Genomic DNA, 20,074 nt, shown 5'->3' with positions numbered 1-20,074 from the left:
GTAGTATACAGAACAGCTTAATGGCACTGGCCAAATGGTACTGAACCATTTACAACCCTGCTGTCCAATACCACAGTCACTAGGCCACATCTGACTACACAGTACTCAAAATGTGGTTAGTCCAAAATGAAGTATCTTGACTTCAAAGATATAGTATGAAGACAGAATGGAAAACACCCTATTAATCTTTTTTATACTAATTATGTATTAAAGTAACATTTTGAAAATATTAAGTTACTTAAAAAAAAAATAGTTAGGCGGAAATTTTAAGTTACCTGTGTGCCCCATAATATTTTTACTGAATAGCACTACTCTAAGAAGGAAAGGATTTTTTTTTGCTATGTCTTGTAGTTTATTAGTCACCACCATTATTAGCAGTAAATTCATAATTATGCACAAAACTGTCCAAATAACATCTTACTGTAACACATATGTTAACACTACATATCCTGATTTCTAACCATGAGAAATGTAATGAGAATAATATTGAAATAAATACATAGGGCTACATAATTAAAAAATTGTCTAAAGCTTCCTAAAATATTCTACTTAGTTGCAAAATTAAAAGATTAAACATAGCTACTACAAACTTCTCATTTAATAAATCAATTCCTTGAATGAAAGGGGAAAGAAAACAGACATGAGGTAGTGCCAATTTTGCTAATTATAATTTTAAATGATTTGAGCAAACTTAAATAAAAGGTATAACATGCATTTTCCCCTTGCAGAACACCTGAGATCCATATCCACAGTACAATGCTGAAGGTGGGTCAACTCAGCCTTTGTACCGTTTTTTTGGAGACCGCCTACACAGCAAATAAACAGGTAATGCCCAGAGAAGGCAAGGATCTGGACACCTAGTTATACCAGAGACACTCAATACTCTATCTTAAAACTGCACCCTACAGATGGGTCCTTTCCTTCTGTTTATGTGGAAGAGTGGGGTAAAGGAGGAAAAAGGGCAACTATCTGAACTCCACCTGTGGAAGGTTAGGAACGAACATAACCAAAGAAAATAAACCATGTCAGAAAACGGAGGACACTGCCCTCCCACCCCACAACCCGGACTAGAGAGAGACACTCAACACACCTATTAGCTGCTTCAGCCTCTGGTGAGAAGTGAAGGTCCAGAAAGAAGGCTGTCCGTCTGTCTGTTCTAACTCTCACTACCGTCTCAGAAGCTTGAAAGATGCCGCCAGTTCTCTTCTCTGTAGGGAGGCACTACCACAAGGAGCCTGTTCTCCAGACAGCTTGGCTGCCAACTGAGTGTGTGGGAGTGTGCCTCAGTAACAGCATAAAAACATCATTAAACACAACCCAAAAGGAAAAAAAAAAAAAGCCAGAGGAAGAGGTGTCTGCCAAGGAACACAGGGCTCAGCCTATTGTTCTGGGGTGGAGGCCCAGCCTAGACTCCCCAGCTGGAGCACAAAACGATGTGGGCTGGATGACCTAAGAGCCAAGAGCAGCCCACACGAAACTCTCAGACAGAGGTGCTATAGGTAAGCTCTGTTTGCTCACCAGCACTCTCCTCTCACCTTTTAGTTGCTTTCTCAAAGCAACTATCAAAGGTTTTAAGAACACTCTGAACATCTTTTTCTACCAACTACCTTAATTTTTAAATTGGTTCTAAAATGCTTTCTTCACATAAATTTCACTTGCAGCAATTCTCAAAACAAGTAAGTTATTCCAACAGATACGGTGGTAAACAAAGTAACTGAGCTTGAATTCCATAAGCTGAGCTCTAACCTCAGCTGTGTTCAACCTTTTACATCAATACAAAAACACCAACAAAACAACAAAAATTGACCACATCATCCCTCCTTTCTCTCTATGAAACAAATGAGATGAACCAGCCAGGAGTTTCTGAAATGGGATTCCCAGACAGACCCACAATCCTCTGACAACGGGTCCAGTGTGGAAGGGGTATTTCAAAAGAAGGGATTGTGTAGAACATCCTAGGAGTCTCCAAGTTGAGAGAGAGCCCTACAAGCTATCTAAGGTGTGGTTGCAGAGTATATACACCTGGGTCCCTGCCTTAAGTGAGGGTGAGGTATCAGGGGGTGGGTGCTGTTCTTTTCCTGTGTAACCACACCGTAAAAAAGTGTTCTTTAGAGAATAACAATTATGTTATTAGATTAATGCTCCAATGGAATTCAGTATTTTAGTCAATCCCAGAAATAAGTACTTAGGTAATAATAATCCTGTGAAAAAATTACCTTCTTAGGTAATTCACTATTTTGCTTTTAGCAAAAACACATAATACTGTTCCAAACTCATAAACCACAGCCACGAGGGATACTGTGTCATTTCAAGAGAAAGACACTTCATGCATTTTTGTGGGAGACTCTTTGCTGCCCCAGAGGTAGTATGGAACAAAAATAATCTGTTTAAAAGACTTTTTCATTTTTATTAATATGTGTGTGTGCCGGGTGTGGGGGAGTTCTGAATGTTTGTTATGTGTGTACATGCCTGTGGAGTCCTGAAGATGGCACTGGGTCTTCTGGACCTACAGTTAGAAGCAGCCGTGAGCTGTCTAACCCAGGCACTGGAAGCAGAACGTGGGTCCTCTGGAAAAGCATCTGTGCTCTCAATCTTGAGCCATCTCTCCAAGCTTTTCAAAGGAACTGAAAACCCTGAGTTCACTCCTTTAACCAGGTCTTTCCCACAAAGGGGTCTAGGACCATTAAAGAATACAATGGGAAGGACCTAGATAGTCTGCACGAGGAACTTGCTCTTCCAGAGAGAAGGTGGCCATTAACAGACACTGTTTGCTCTCACTTTTTTAAACTATAGAAACCTTGTGGTTTAAGCTAAGATTCAAAAACTTAAAGCTCAGTATTTAGTCTAAAAGAACTATAACAACTTTAAGGTACTAAACTATTTCTAGATAAAATATTGTAATATATAGTAAACACTCTATAAATTAACATTTTTATGTTCTTAAAAACACCACCACAACAAAAGGCTATGGAGAAAGCCTACTCTGAAACACCAAAGTAGCCAGAAATAAGTTTTTATGAGTATCTGACTATGTGCTCTTGAAATTACATAGCAGCGGTTACTATTTAAAGGAATTTTCTCACCATATTATAACAAGTAGTGTTAAAACTTAAGTTTTTTCTGAGTAAAAATCATGAGAATTTCACATTTCTATGAACTTAAGTATTCAAACATAAACGGAGAACAACAACTATCTGGGTGTGTAATTATAAGCTACATTATAGGTTCATTCTTCACAAGCAAGTTAATCACTAACAGGTTCAAACAAGTCGTAGTGGAAGAAGCAGCACATTCTCTAAAGATCACAGTTTGCACAAGAACATCAAGGACAACACCCTGAAGAAACTCACCACCGACACAGTCCTTCCAACAACAGAGAACCACATTCTTATCTCCAGGACAGCAGTCCTGAGCTGGAGACCAGCCGTCTACTTCTCTCAGCTTCAACAGCAGCCAGCACAGCTGGCTTTTCGAGAATGCACTGCCACAGTGCTCAGCTGGACGCTGTGACACTGTATGGCATTTATCAACATGAGCTGGAACCAATGCAACTCTCAGATTCTTATGCAACCAGGCCACTCTGATTTTCATTCCCTTTGTCTTTTATTAAGCTTTAAAGGGTTATAAAAATGAAAGGGAATTGTTTGTATTTTTTAAAAATCCAAATTAAACAGGAAGCGTCGGAATCATGTTGTCCCACAGATGAGTAAGAAGTAGCATGCTGAACTCTCCAAGAGCAATGTCTCAGAAAGTAAACTGCAAACCCTCACTGCTTCCAAATCATCTGGATTTCATAAAGTTTAACCACCGTGTGGAGGGCAAGGAGAAGAACTTAATATCAAAACATGGTTCAGGGTTACAGAGGCAGAGCCATACACCAAGTGAAAAAGGAAAAAGGCCTAGATTAAACACACAGACTTGCGGCAAACAACACAAGTGCAGACACAGGAAGGCACACAGGGTGACAGGAAAACACAGCAGGGCTAGGTGGAAGGAAGAGCTACACGGTTTAAGCAGCTACTACCAGTGTTTCTATGGCTTCCTGTTCAGTCATGAGGAAAGACAACCGTCACTAGTCTTAAAGGCACAAGAACAGACCTGCAGAAGTAGAGACCTGCCTCTTGGGACACAGCAGGATGAGTAGTGTAGCACGAATCTTAAAGAGTCTTGTTAATAAAAACAAACCTGGAGCCAGGTATTGGGGTGAATGCTGGAAGATCACAGAAGCAGAACAAGCCACAGCTACCTCACCTTGTCAATTCCTTAGCTGATCCTGTTTCTTCAGACTGGAAGCCTCTGAGTCCTCATATATCTGAATGGATCTCAGCTGAACTGATGCTAGAAGCCTAAAAGCTTAACCAGCCTAAAGCTTCTAGTTTCTGGTCCTCGTGCCTTATATATCTTTTTGCTTTCTGCCATCACTCCTTTCTGGGATTAAATGCGTGAGTCACCATGCTTGGCTGTATCCTTGAACACACAGAGATCCAGGTAGATCTCTGTCTCTGGAATGCTAGGATTAAAGGCGTGTGCTACCACTGCCTATCCTCTACGTTTAATATTGTGGCTGTCCTGTCTCTGACCCCAGATAAGTTTATTAGGGTGCACAATATTTCGGGGAACACATACCACCACAGAGTAGTGCAGTGCTGCCAAGAGCACAAGTGGTCAGCAGGAGACAGGTCTCAATATCGATCTATCTCACCATCTTAGTGGTAAGCTGACTCCATCACTGTTGTCTACAGAGACTATACACTTCTCACCTGTCCTGTACTGTTCTGCGGCTTGTACACCCAAGGTGACTTGTGTTTGCTTTTGCTGAGCCTTCCTTCCCATACTACGAACACAACAAACACAGTATGGAAATGGAAACGGTAAACAGCTACTCATCTGTCTCATTCAAAAAACAAGTGCTAATATACTACTATTTCATATATTAAAATGGCACTGTCTAGTTGACAGAGAATTTTTAATTATTTCCTTTAGAGTGCCCATATATCAATTCCTAAATTTCTTCTCTGGCTCTAACTTTTTGTTTGTGTTTCAAGACAGGGTTTCTCTGTGTAACCTTGGCTGTCCTGGAACTCACTCTGTAGACCTGGCTGGCCTCAAACTCAAGAGATTGGCATGCCTCTGTCTTCCAAGCACGGGGGTTTAAGGCATGCATCACCACACCCATGCACCACCACTCCTGGCCCTTTGGCCCTAACTCTTTGGGCTACATTATCCAAGCCACTGCTAGAAAACACATTCATTTACCTTACCAGGCTCCCAAAACTTCAAGTGTGACATGTTCAATCCTGAACTCACAATCTCCCCTCCACCAATTTCTGCAGGTTCCTTTCCTTGGCAGCCCTGCCTACAGGCCCCAGCTGCTCAGGTCTGAACCAGGATTCCTTCCTGTATTCCCTCTTTGACCTGTTACACTTGGCTCATCCCATCTGAACACTGTTATCCAACAAGTATCTGCCAGCTCTGACGATGGCCCAGAGACTACCAACCTTCAACAAGGCAGGAGGGAAACAAGTTCCCTCACAGGGTCTGGCCTCAGTGTACCTACATTTCTGTTAGTGGTTACCTTCTGCCACCCCAGCTACTAGGACCTCTCTCTGGGAGATGAGTCCAGAAAACCTGTCCATTAGTTACTTTTCTCCCACCATAATAAAAGTGCCTGGTAAAAGCAACTTAAAGATAAGTTTTTGGTTTGTTTGTATCTCATGGTTTAAGGGGATTAAGTCCACCATGGTTGAGAGGGCATGGCAGTGGGAGTATGAGATGGTTGTCACACCATCTACCCTTAAGAAGCAAAGGGAGGTAAATGCTGGTGCTCAACTCATTTCTTCTTTTTCCTTTTTTTGAACAGTCTAGGAACCCACTCAATGGTATGATGCAATCACAGAGGTGGGTCTTCCCATCTCAGTTAAATCTCTCTGGAAACATCCTCATAGGCAACATAAAGGTATCCAGGTGTCTCCCTGTGATTCTAAATCCAATCAAGGTGACAATAAAGATGAACCATCAAAGCCTATGACCCCCACTCCACACAGCAGAACAGTGATCATATTACACCTTAAGTATAAAAAATACAATTCTGCCAAGACCCACCTTTACAAGGGCGACCAATAAGTCAAGACCTGTACTTGTAAATGAAGTTTAAGGGAACATAGGCTGGACTATGACTTTCAGCTTGGCTTGATGTCCTATTTCTCTACCTGATACCTGGCAGAGGATACAAGACTGGGCAAAGATGCAAGATGAAGCCTGAGCCTACTATTATGAAATACTAGGACCTTTGCATCAGGACACCATACCAGGGAAATCAAAACCTAAGTCATACTGGAGTCCAGAGAAAACAAGTCATTCTGCACTAGAAAACTTTTTCAACTGGAAATAACAGTAACTCTGATAATGGTCACTCTCCAGTAAGATCAGTATTAGAGAAAAAGCTTACGTCCACAACATAATACAGAACTTAAGGTCTCTTTGTTCAGTTTTGTTTTCCTTTGCAGTACACAAGAGCCAGTCCAGAGCTTCGTAGGTGCTGGGCAGATATTTCACCACTAAGCTACACTCATCTCAGGAGTTAAATCTTCCCTGTGTGAGTGTGGCAGACTGATCTCCAAACTTCTGTTTCCCCTCTAGAAATGGGCAGTAATTCAGCTATAACCAAGAAAGAAAATGGCTCCATGGCTGACATCTCATGTTTCCTAATGTTCTGAGCTTGGGTCTAGAAGTGTGCTGTATGATCTGGGCCACATGAGATGAACAGTAAAGTAGGATCAGAGGCTCTGGATCTTTGCTCTGTCTATCACAGGTGATTCCACAGACCCTGAGCTTTAGGGACCTGTGGTGGGTACACACACAGGTTCCTCCAGTCTGTCCTGAACAGACTTGTCCACAGTTCCAGGCCCTTCTGCTCAGCCATGCCCCAGTCTCAGACACCACTACCTTTTCCTCCTTCCAACCCTTCATTTTGTTGTGTTGCCAACAAGACAACAAGACTCCTCTATCATTCAGCCCACAACTCTTCACACTGCATAGCACAGCTCACCCCACCACCTCTGGCTATCCTGGCAGATGCAGGCTGTTCCAACATGGTACACACAACACTGGTTGTTCTTCCCTGCTTATGTCCTCATGTCTATCCATAACATATCTCTGTTGGGCCATTTTTCTAATGTCTTAATTCCAAGGACCAGCTAAACCCCACAATTGCTTAGATGACTATTTTCATGCTCATCAATCTACTTATCTCTTAAGTTTTAAAAAGCTCAAATATAGTTTCATGGTTGACAATTTAGTGTACTGACAAATTAATTCATTAAATAAATAAATGGCTCATTTTGCTGGTTAGTTTTTATCAACTTGATACAAACTAGTCATTTGGGAAAAGGGAACTTCAATTGAGGAAGTGTCTTTAGGAGAATGGCCTGTAGGTATATCTGTGGGGGATTTCCTTGGTTGCTGTAGGAGAGCCCCAGCCCACCGTGGGCAGAACCAGCCCAGGCAGGTGGTCCTGGGTTAGGTAGAAAACAAACTGAGCAAGCCCTGAAGGAAGGCACTAAGCAGTGGCCCTCATGGTTCCCACCCTCACTTCCCTTAATGATAGACTGCAACCTTAAGATGAAATAAACTCCACTGCAAGTTGGTGCTGGTCACAGTGTTTATCCCAGCGACAGAAGGGAACTAGAACACACACATGTTTAAAAGAACAAATAAAACAAACAAGCTCTTACTTTTGTCTGTCACAACCCATGGGCTGACTTAGGGAACACTACCACTAGAGAGAAAAATGTTAGTTGGCTAATAGAGACAAAGAGAGCCAGCTCCTGAGGATCAAACTCCAGTGCTGTGAAGTACCAGAAAAGAAGTCACAGACGGGTCTGCTGTGGCTCAAGGGCAAGCAGCTCAGGACAGGTGAGCTCTAGGCACATGCTGGCAAGATAGGGCCCATAAACCTTGTATTTTAGGGTTTTTGCTTTTTTGTTTTTTGAAACAGGATTGCACTATGCATCCCAGGCTGGTCTAGAACTCCACTTCCTGCCTCTTACTGCTGAACGCTGGGATTACAGGCATGTACCCTGATGTCTAGTTTTGAAAATGAGCGTAAAGGGCAAAGATCCAAGAAGGAATGATACACACAAGAATCGCACATTAGAAAGGCCTGTGTACTTACAATCTGCTCCCTCCCAGTCAAGAGCCATGACTTTGACGACCTCCTCATTATTTTACATGGTGCAATGCTGACATCATAGTCGGACCCTATACTTCATGCCATGTGCACTGTATGTAAATCAGTGGGCAAGGGTAAGGGACTTAATGCAACCTTTAAAACACCACAATGGGAATAATGTGGTTTCAAATATCAATTTCTAATTAATATTCAGTGTAACAGGATTCTGATGTACAAAATTTACTGTTACTATTTTAAAACATTTCTCAGAATACACTGCATCATGCAACTTGGAATGCTCTGCTTTCACAATGCTCTATGGTGCTTCCAAGCTTCTCACAGTCTCTTAAAACAGGACACAGACAACAATTTCAGCTATCAGCTTAACAAAGCATGTCATTAAATACTAGCTAAAAATAATATTTGTAAAAGAGGAAGTGATAGCATATAAAAGCTGAGGAAGACTTGGGGAAGAGAACCAGTCAGAGTGGGGTGAAGGCACAAGAAATCAGCAATGGGGTGCTGGTGGTGGTGGGGGAATGACTTAGAACCAAATATAGTAACATACTTACCAAACCCATTACTTTGTATGCTAACTTAAAATTTTCATTGAAAAAAAAAAAGCATTTGTTCCCCTGAGAATACTTGACTATGATTGTGGAAGCTTTTTTATTTATTTTTTATTTTTAAAGATAATAACTTCTAGTCATATTATTACTTTCTTTTAACTGAAAGAAAAAAAAATCATCCTTTAACAGACTAATAGGACTTAGATGCCAAGAGAACAGGGAGGATGAGGGAGCTGTCAACACCTCAGATGGATATACACATGTATGCTAAGCTCCAATCCACCCTCCAGTAGAGAAGACCTAGAGATTAGAATGGTTGTGTTATTGGGTCCCCACCAGCCATACACAGAAGGCTGAAAAGATCTGATACCTGCTATGACAAAGTGAAAGATGCAACTATTTCTCTTGTGCCATACTTGCTTTTCCCACAGTGCCCAGTAAATTTTGACCATCCTTTAAACTGCTTTCTGTGGTGATATTTTATTTGTGCTCTAACAAATAAAGCTTATCTGGGGATCAAAGGGAAAATCCAGCCACTATAGTAAACATAGAAGCCAGACAGTGGTAGCACACGCTTTTAATCCTAGCATTTGGGAGGCAGAGATTCATCTGGATCTCTGTGAGTTCATGGCCACACTGGGAACAGAGCCAGGCGCAGTAGCACATGCCTTTAATCCCAGAGCTAGTTAACCATAGAGGTCTGTCAGGAAGTGATAGAGCTGGGTGAAAAGAGGAAGTGATGTAGCTGGGTGGAGAGAGGAAGTAAGATGGCAGGGCACAGAAAGGAATATAGGCATGAGTATACAGGAAGTAACTCTCTCTGGAGGCTGAGGAGTTCAGTCAGAGGAATTCGTGGAGTTGGTGAGGTCATAGCTGGTGGCTGTGGTTTGTTCTATCCTCTGATATTTCAGCTTTACCTCAGTGTCTGGCTCTGGGTTTTTGTTAATAAGACCTCTTAAGATCCGTGTCACAGCTTCCCCTGGGCATCTACTCCATCTCAAGATACCATTCGCTCTAGCCACATTCCCAGGGAAGGGCTCACCCCTCAGGCAGCATGCTCCCTTCTCCCAGAAGCAAAGCTGAGCATGCACTCTGCAGGGCAACAAAGCTCCCATCACTTCTGGTCCATGCTGACTCATAGTCACACATGGGAGAAGATGCTCTCCAGGGGCTCCCTCAGTCTTACCTTTGCTGCGACAATGCTGAGGCCCATTCCATTCTGTTTTTTTAGGGTCACAGTGATTATCTCAGGTTCCTTCCTCAGAGGCTGGGCCTAAAGATGAGAAAAAAGGCTCATTTCGTGACTAAAATGGAAGTGCTTTCACATGGTTAGAAAGCTAGTTAATCTGTAATAAACAAAGAACAAAAAGGTTATAAAAAGTCCACTACCCCAGGTACTTTTCATTTGCTAAACAAAACACTGCATCATTTGACTAAAGTCTATAAGATGAATCGAGTTACAAATACCATTTAAATATTAAGGATTTAATTTAAGAAACAAAATTAAGCTTACATCCCTATCAGGTTAGAAAACACAACCATAAAAACAAAACACAATTTTTACCTTTATAGTCTTTTAAAATAAACTGTTAACCTTTTATTTCATTTTCCAAAGAAAAAGTTTAAAATTATTTCACACTGTCTGGGAAAATAGCAGAAAATGGCTGTAAGAGAGATGAACTATTGTCTTCCTCTCTTGAGAAACTGCACATTTTATTTAAAATGGTGAACATAAAGAACAACAGGATACATCAGTAGTATTCCCAGTACTCTGTCAAGAAATGCAAAGGGATTGAGCACAGTCAAGCAAAGGAGGCAGCCAGGGCATAGACAGACTCGAAGGCAGTCGTTTATATTTTGTTTCTCTGTATAGTCTTGGTGTCTGTCTGTCCTGGATCTTGCTCTGTAGCCCAGGCTGGCCTAGAACTCACAGAGATCCGCCTGCCTCTGCCTCCCCAGTGCTGGGATTAAAGGTGTGTGCCACCACCGCCCGGCCTTTTTTTTTTTTTTTTTAAGGAAAGCATTATGTCACAAATTACACTCTTGCCAAACTTCACACTGAAGTGGGAGCAAGGTCCAGAGTGAGCACTGAATGCATACAGAGAGAAAACTTAATAGTGATTAAACAGAAAGCAACTAACTATAAAGCCCAGAAGAGACTACCAAAGAAAAATAAAATTATGTGACATTAAAATTTTTGTTTTATATAAAAAAGACTGGAGATCTAGCTCCTGAGGAATCTGAGAATAAATCTTAAAGATGAACAATTAATAAATCCAAGAAGTACTTGATCTCCTATAAAATCTGGTCATCAGAAGTTGACACTGTTATTTTAAATTTGACCAAAAACATGCAAAGGAAGTCAATAAAAAGGAACGGTCACTTTGTTAGTAGTGAGCCCATATATTTGGTATAATGACAACTATCAATTCAATTTTAGGAGATGACGCCAATACATGTTTAAATCTAAAATTTTATATAAATATATACACTATATAAAAAAGTATCTGTTGAAACTGTATTTGAAGCAAAGTATAATTTTCCTTAAGATGAGTGAAATGCTTTACTATTTCGAAATTATGATTTATTAGATACACATTTAAGGTAGAAATCAGTAGAAAAAGAATAAAATGTTTTTGCCACTAAAAATATTTTTCTAATAAAATCTTTCAAAGTTATTATACTAATATGTTTCAAAAATATGTAGGCTGCCATAACTGTGATCATACATATTTAGTATTACACAAAACTGTACAGACTTGGCTCAGGGAGTAAAGTACATGTGTTTTTACGAATCAAGGTTTTAAAATGTTTGAATCAAATTGGTATTAGAAAATCATTTAAAAAATTTCCATCACAACATTCCATGTATGCAAAGAGTAAATTCTATCACCTCTTCAAAGTCATTAGGAACATCTCATACTTTAATCTATCTCAACCTCAAATACTTGCCAGTTCTGTGTTCTCACGCATAAGGTGACTTTCATAATCTGCACCTTCAAAATATATTGTCCAAGTACCTGGTGAACGTGTATGAGGAATCAACCTGCAAAACCCTACAAAGGAAATAGTAATTATAAAACAGATCAGACACAGTTAATCCCATACAATTTTCAACAAGGGAGACAAGACAGATTATTGATTTAAACTGTTTTTCTTTTTTCTATGAAAATTGGTGAACTGCTCTGTAAATACAGTCTTGCAGAACTGTACATTCCACCTGAAAGGAAAACCCTCAATGACATACAGACCATTTAACTTGTACACCCTAGGGCTGTGAGGGTCCTTTCTCACATTTTGTCCAAATTTTCTCAGCTCATACACATTTAAAGTTTTAAAGAATAGTTCTGTTTTGTTGTTTTCTGAGGCAGGAGCTTTGAACTTGCTTTGTAGACTAGACTGGCCTCAAACTCATGATCCCCTTGCCTTACCTTTTTTTCTGTTACATCTGAGTGTAGAGCACTTTGCATATTATGTACAAGGCCTTTAGATGGATCCCTGATATTCCCACCAAAGTATTCCTGATGTCCTTATTCAGGATAGAGAACATATTTAAAATACCAAGGCCTTTATTCAAAGGCATATCATCTTAATTTAGTCAAATTTTATTTTATATTCCTCAGTTCTTTTAGACAAAAGAGTATTACACAGACTTTCCATAATTCTGAAGTTTGTTCCAGGGCTACTGTTGCTCAAGAGCTCACCATGCAGACGGCTGCATGTCTGAAGCCTAGCTGCCCTAGCCAGAGTCTTCCCTGGTCTAGTGTTTTACCAATGGAGAATAATTTGGATTGCTATGATCAGACATGTATTTGTGGAGAGGGAAGGGGAAATATAAAGAACATCAGTTAAAATAAAAAATACAACATAATTTCACCTGAAAAAATGTTTCCACCTAGTTTCATTGATAGTTAACCAGAATTTGCTTTTCTTCCTCATATTTTAGAGAATTATAACTCTAGTAAAAATGTGAAATGTCAACAATTGTAAACAAGGCTTCATGTTTTCAAATGTCAGATTTCCACAACAAGCTCTGTACTATACTGCTAATGGAAACTGATTTGTCATAGCTTGAGGTACTCATCACAACCCAGGCATTGGTCTAGGCTGGTTTTATAGTCTTTCACAGAACTGCACTGCATTGAGGCAGGAAAAGGCAGGACCCTGGGAGTACACAGTAGTTCTTTAATCAGTTTATAAAGAATAGAGTGTGAAGAATTAAGAAACACTAATGTCATAACACTCAACCCATTTTATACCTTTAAAGGCATCTATGTGCTAGGCTGTATGAACTATAAATATCCAACATGTATGAAACAATATATGGATGCCAGAATTAAATACCAAATGGCCTAAGACTACTTATCCTAGAAAGCCTAGGGGAAGATGCGAAGGAAACTCTTTGTCAAGTTATGACCTCACTGTTTCCATGCTGGCAAATACCTTTAGTGCACAAGACAAAACTGGCACACAATAAATAATGTCCATTTGCAAAGTTGGAGCAGATTAGTCTCCTAGCTTACTTATTTACAAGATATTAATTAACACATTTTTGAGTGTCAGCATAAAGCATGCCTAAGTGAGTATAGACAGGAATGAGGAAGCCAGCCAAACCAAAGCCACAGTACTCAGCTCTATGAAGACAGGGCATTCATCCTCACTGTGAAGACAGGATACTCACACCACCACTGGGAAGAGAACACTTACACCCTCCTTTGGAAGTGAGAAGGTGCAACACTCACACACACCTTCACTGGGAAGGCACAATGCTCACACTCCTTTACAATGAACTAGCAACATAGGCACTGGCTCCTACATGGTCTTGATGGAAAGCCTCTGGAAGCAACTCTAGAAACATGGTATCTCTCAAAGCAGCTAAACAGCCTATGAACAGAAGTAATACAGGAGACTCACTGCTGGGGATAATGTGCCTATTGCTTAAAGGCCATGGTTTAGACCTGATCTGCCGAGGTGTGCACAAAGAGACACCTTTAAGTAGCTCTATAGCAAGCAGTCAAGTCGCTTTACTGTGTTCCCCACGCTGTGACTAGGGCTTGAATTCCAGTTTGAGTTCTTCATTAAACAGGGTGCCTAGAATGTTCAGAACTATTGTAGTGGAGCTCAGCTCCTGCATCTGGTCACAGGACTACCTGTACCATGCATGAAGGAGGGCTTTTCAGGCCGAAACCTGTTCACTCTCCTTCAAACTTCACACGCAGTTTTCCTGAGTAACTAAACCTTTGCTTCCTCTACCACGGACTTCGTGTCTCTGAGAACAGGAGACTTGCTGGGAGGGCTAACGTACAAAACTGCTTTGCCAACAACAGAGTTCATGAGAAGAGGCAGTCTTTTAATGTAATGCATTTTTTTCACTATACTTTTGAAGATGTAAAACTTATTTATTGTGGTGAGTGAAACAGTCACTGAAGCTTAAAAAATAAAAATCACATTCACTTCATTTACCTATGCCTGCAGTACCTTCACTAGTCTTACTATTTGGTATTTAACTGAACCCCTATACTTTGGGTCTACTTTCCTACTCATCTGTTATTCTCTACATCATAAAAAATATAGCAGAGTATATTAAAATCTGTATTGCCTCAAAGTCCACACTTTAAGAAAAAAACTGATTTTAAAAAAATTGTTATACAGCAGCAAAACAGTATATCAAAGGTCACAGAGGGGGCTGGAGAGAAGGCTCAGAGGTTAAGAACACTGACTGTTCTTCCAGAGGTCCTGAGTTCAATTCCCAGCACCCACATGGTGGCTCACAACCATCTGTAATGAGATCTGGTGCCCTCTTCAGTGTACATAATAAATAAAAATCTTAAAAAAAAAAAAAAGGTCACAGAAGCAGTCGGGGAAAAGCTGGAGACAGCTACAAGTCTACCTGGTGGTAGCCCTAGAAGCTGTCACGGGACATGGGGCACTCAGAGGCTCCCTCTACAGCAATCTGTCCACTCTCATTCTTCTTGGCCTACTTTATGAGGAAGGAACAGAGGCCAGGGGTGACTTGTCCATGAAAGCACAGCTGGGTGGCAGCCGGCTAGACCACTCAGAACCCAGGGGCCTGTGCTGTTCTCCACCAGCAGGAGAGAGGGATACAAAGGTCCCTTGTTATGGCACCGTGTGGGAAGAGCAGGTGCTCCATCAAGGACACAACACACCCACACAGGCTGTGTCTGGGCATGTGAGATCTTCCATCTCAGTGAAACTCTTTTTGAGTCACAGGAACACAGCTTCCTCAGGCCTGTCATCAGAGGGCCAGTGCAATGCTCACTTGAACCCAGCTGCGTACTCCAACTGAGGCATGACTAGTAGTATTTACCTCTCTGGCACAGAGGGTCTAAAAATTCTTGTAAACCATTTGGAATGTTTCTGACGACATCACAGGAATAGCCATCTTCTGGCAAAAGAAAAGGTAGTTGTAGGTCAGGGTCCTCCTCCAACTGTACATCTCTGCCGTCACTGCGGGCGAGCTCATCAGCTGTGTTCTCAGCAACAGCCACAACATTTTTTATGAGATCCTGCAGAAAACAAATGCTGACTCATTAAGAGATGCTCACTGATGGGAGCACCTTGCTATGTCACAGACATGACCTCAGGGCAGAGCACTCAACAGGACATACAAAGCTGACTTAATAAAGTGTCCACACACCAAACCCTACTTAAAAAGAGAACAAGAAGCTGATTAACTCCCTACTACTCATGGCTTTAAAACACTGTTTTACCACAAGATGTTCTTGCTGGGCAGTGGTGGTGCACACACCTTTAATTCCAGCACTCAGGAGGCAGAGGCAGGAGTTCAAGGCCAGGGTGGTCTACAGAGTGAGTTCCAGGACAGCCAGGGCTACATAGAGAAACTGTCTCAAAATGAAACAAAACAAAACAAACAAACAAAAAGATATTCTTCTCTTATTCAAAGCAGTTGATTTATTTGCACAATTCTTTAACACATTGTTATTAAGTTGTGAATAATTATTTTTTATAGAACATGCAATTCCATAGAGAAAATCTCACAAAATGAACATTAAAAAAACAATAACAACAAACAAACAAAAAACCACAGGTTAAAATATCTATGCTTGGAAGTCTCACTAGAAGAGCTGCAGAACTGGGGGGGGGGGGGGTCTATGGATGGTTTATATTACAAAATACATTACTGAAACACAAACACACATACATCTGGGGATGGGGAATGGTGAGAAAGAAGGCAAACGTGAAGTTCACATGTATTATTACATGACTCATTAAAATGAAGACCCCAGCTCACCTCCCCACAGCTTCAGTAACAGGAGCACAGTAGCCCCTCAGAAGCGGCCCTGGGCTCTACCACCATCTTCCTTTTCCATACAGGGAACAACTACCCAGGTTTATAATGTCACAGAGTTTTCTCTATTCTTGAAATTAAATAGCTGGAAGCCACTGCATATATTTTGCATTCACATACTGTTTCTTTTACAACAAATGCATCATAATATCCACACACATTGTGGTAGCAATCACAAAACATTCCTTCACATCACTATAACATGATTTTCTGGTGCACTGTATTACTAATTGGGTTGTTTTCACTGTTTGGCTATTTTGTACCTTTCATCGATATAAACTCAATACTGAACTTCATTTATCCATTAACTAGCATAATCTAGGCACAACTGGCTCAGATGGTAGATGGTATATGGTTTGGATCTGAAGCATCCCCCTAAAGGCTTATGTACTGAGGGCATGCTACCCCTATGTTTAGGGGTGAGGCTTACAGGAAATGATTAGGTCAAAAGGGCTCTTGTCTTTGTCAATGAATTAATAGTTGGTAAATTCAAAATCTGAATAGATTATATCGTGAAGTGGTGGAACCAGGGAAAATTGGGTCTAACTGGAAAAAGGTCACTGGGAGAGTTGTTAATCTTTAAAGATTTTATCTTGCCATGGCCCCTTCCTGTCTTTGAGTATTTCTTTTCCTGAAGGAGTCCATATATGCTTACCCTGTATAGAGAGAGTAAGAACAGGTCAAAGAAATGATTCCACCCAAGTCCGCCATGGTAAACATTTAAATGGGATTACCCAATAAAAAGAACATGGGCAGCTTATAGGCAGCTACCCCTCCAGAGAGAAGTTTCTCAATCCCCAGCAACTGTTACCTGCTTATAGAATCTTCAGGTGGACAGGGGTCCTGTGAGTCTTCCCCCATTCCACTACAAATGTTAGTGGGCTCAATCCTGTGTCTTGAGGGTCTGTCTAGTGTGAGTTATCAGTTGCTCTGATTTTAAGATGGCAACACCATGTCATGACCAAAGGACAGAGCTCCACAGGCTCTATGTTTCCTGGCTGCGGGACGTAAGCAGCTCTCTTTCACAGCATCTTCTTCGCAATAATGTTCTCTGCCCTACTACAGCCCATGGTCATGAAACCAGTTGATCATGGACTCAATCTCAGAAACCTTGAGCCCAAATCTTTTCTTCCAAACTGTTTCTCTCAGGTATTGACTTAAGATGGTAGTATCTGAAGCACAGCTTTCTGTATAAATAGTCAGTGGGGACAGATATTACAGACGGCGGGCTTCTTACCCTCAAGTCCTATTACAGCATGAGATCAGTAGACATAAAACTCTAGACTGTCCTCTGGGTAGACGGTGGTTGTTACCAATCAGACACTGATGTATGGAATCTAGAAGGCTGCTATGGAGTGAAGATTCATGCTGGTGCTGGTGGCAGGAGTATACATGTGATATATGAAAGTATCCTTGTAGCTTTAATAGAAGCTCTGGCTCTCTGGTATTTAACCATGGTGGTATAAACTTCAAATCAACTTCCTTTCCTCTAGTCCTTTCAAAGATTTCTCAAGAAGCAATGCCTCAAATTAAATAATTTCTTTCTTAAAATGCTTACATAATCTATATTCTTTGCACCAAACAGCTAAGACTTCAGAGTAAAATGATCTCTTAAGATCATTTTAGGTGAGCTAAGTTACTGACACATCACTGAGAAAGTTTCTCTTTACTTCCCCCCTTCATCCCAATTTTCCTGTGCAGACACGAAAATTCTTCATGGTATCATGGTAATATTCACTTACCGGGGGAATAAAAGGCTCATCAGGTGCACAGTGGTAATTTTGTAATAAGGCTTGAAGTTGTAGAGAATTTAACTTAAAGCATGTGCTGTTTATATTTGGAATGTCATCAGGTACATACTTATCCATGGTAAGCAAAGTAGTAGCCTATTTAAAAGAACAAATATTATGAAATAAGATACTAAAAATATTTTTTCTTTGGAGCTGAGAGTGCAGGTTAATGGAAGAGCCCACACTCAGTATCACATATGAGGCCCTGGGTTTAAATCCTCAGCACCACAAAACAAAACAAACAAAGCAAAACACCCTTTGGTAACAGTTGTGAAGCTAATAACTTGCTAATTTGGTTTTGAAGTGCAGGATGCTTGTAAAGAGACATTAACATTTAGTAGCATAGATTAAACTACAGGAGGACTTCTGTGGGCTTTCTAAAAGCCTCTTGGGTTTACTTTAGTTTTTATGTTTTAACATAATTTGATTCAAGTATTGATGTTTACAACGCACTTTTAAAGGTCTCTTTGAAAGTTTGTATATTTATACAGCAATCCAGATGATCAGTTATAGAAATCAGAGAGTCTTGCTGATATGAATTTTGGTAAGAGCTGAGGGCTAACTATCTTCTCAGAATAATTAATATCTTTGGAGAAGATGAAGGCATAAAAAGCAAAAGCTAATATATTAGAAAAAAATTTAATTGAATGTTTTGAGGTTGCATATAACTCATTTCCTTAATTATAAACACCAGTTCCTAGTCTTTGGTATCTAAAGCTCTTCCTGAGAGCTGTTCAGATAGCAGAATGTGACTTGGCAACTAATTATCATTTATCCTTCAGTATACGGCTTTCTAAAGTATATCTTCCTGGTCTCAACAAAAAGAACACTTCAATGAAATTTTATCCTACTGTTTATATACCTTGTTATAGGGTGAACAATGCCCCTTGAAATTCTAATGTTGGAGGCCTGAGTATTATGAGAAGAAACCTTGTTTATACACAGTTAGTTAAAAAGGAGGCCAGTGTTACTGGTGCCCTTGTACAACCAGACACCTGGACAGACACAGATCCAAGAATGCCATGTAAAGACTATGGCAAAGACTGTCCAACAAATGCCTAAGTTGGGTGCGAACTACCAGAGGTTGGTAGAACAGATTTATACTCCCTCAAAGATACTCACATGGCTAGCACCTTGATTTCAACCTCTAATTTCCAGAAGTGGGAGACAATAAATGTCTACTGAGACATTTAGTTTTAGCTGCTTTGTTACAACAGTCTAGATGCTGCCACATCACTGCTTGACTATGTGCAATGAGAAAAAGACTGAGGCTTTATTGAACCCAAGTTCTTGCTCACCATAAAAATCTGAAATTCCACACAAAATACATGAACAGGAAAGAGGGAGAAGTTCAGAGAATGGAGTACAACCTTGTACACACCTGCACAATCCTGCTTAAGTGACAATCAGCAGCCAGCTCTAGCCCCTGCTTCTCTGCCCAGGCTTCAATATGCCCTAGCTGCTGGCGGATAATTGCTCCCCAGTAGTGGGAACACAGGCCTGAATCTGGGTCAGTCACCAATCGGTTGAACAGCCACATATTGATAAAATGGAAAAGCTGAGAGAATAGCTGGATGGTCAAGGCAGCATTGACTCTGCAGCGCCTCAGCAAGGACATGGCTCCTGTGAGTGTATGCAGCACATCATCTGTTCGGGACATGGAATAGAAACCCATGGACCAAATGTCATTGCAGAACCTTCTGAGTTATATCAACTTTAGACAATTAACAAATGCTATCAAACCAGTTACAAATGCCAAATTCAAACAGAAAGCAGGGATGTGGTTTCAAATACATGCAGTTACTAACTAACTGCAATTCACATATAAATTAACCTAGAAGACTTTTTAAAGACCTTTTATGTATTACCAGCATAGCAAAGCAAAAGTGAAAATTACTCATAAATCCGACAGTTCCTTAGAAGCTATTTCAAAGGCCACCAAATTTAAAAAAAAAAAAAAAAAATTAAGAAACAACCCCAGGGCTGGAGGATGGCTCCATGCTCCATGGTTAAGAACACTTGCTCATCTTCTGGGAGACCCAAGTTCATTTCCCAGCTGCATGTACCCCAACTCTACGGACTCTAATGCCCTCTTCTGGCCTCCTTGGGCACTGGCACCCACAGCATGCACTCATACAAACACAAAACATGAATAAAAATAAATCTTAAAAAAAGAAACACACCCCTTACAACATTAAGATAAACTTAAGGGCTG

At 40.6% G+C, this 20,074-nt stretch overlaps 1 protein-coding gene across 24 annotated transcripts in view; it reads right to left on the bottom strand.

The window, feature by feature from the left end:
- Positions 1 to 20,074, bottom strand: part of Afdn (afadin, adherens junction formation factor) — a 132,139-nt gene that overhangs the window by 32,073 nt on the left and 79,992 nt on the right. For all 24 annotated transcript variants that reach the window (XM_036169159.1, XM_036169166.1, XM_036169168.1 and 21 more), the window contains 5 exons: positions 19,241 to 19,506; positions 17,812 to 17,955; positions 15,068 to 15,266; positions 11,692 to 11,795; positions 9,926 to 10,012 (listed from right to left, as the gene is read on the bottom strand). In XM_036169159.1, coding sequence (XP_036025052.1) covers positions 9,926 to 10,012; positions 11,692 to 11,795; positions 15,068 to 15,266; positions 17,812 to 17,955; positions 19,241 to 19,506 — 800 coding nt within the window. The remainder of the gene's footprint in view (positions 1 to 9,925; positions 10,013 to 11,691; positions 11,796 to 15,067; positions 15,267 to 17,811; positions 17,956 to 19,240; positions 19,507 to 20,074) is intronic.

This window comes from Onychomys torridus, chromosome 19, assembly GCF_903995425.1.
Source record: "Onychomys torridus chromosome 19, mOncTor1.1, whole genome shotgun sequence".
NCBI lineage: Eukaryota > Metazoa > Chordata > Mammalia > Rodentia > Cricetidae > Onychomys > Onychomys torridus.
This window is presented reverse-complemented; position numbering and strand designations above follow the sequence as displayed.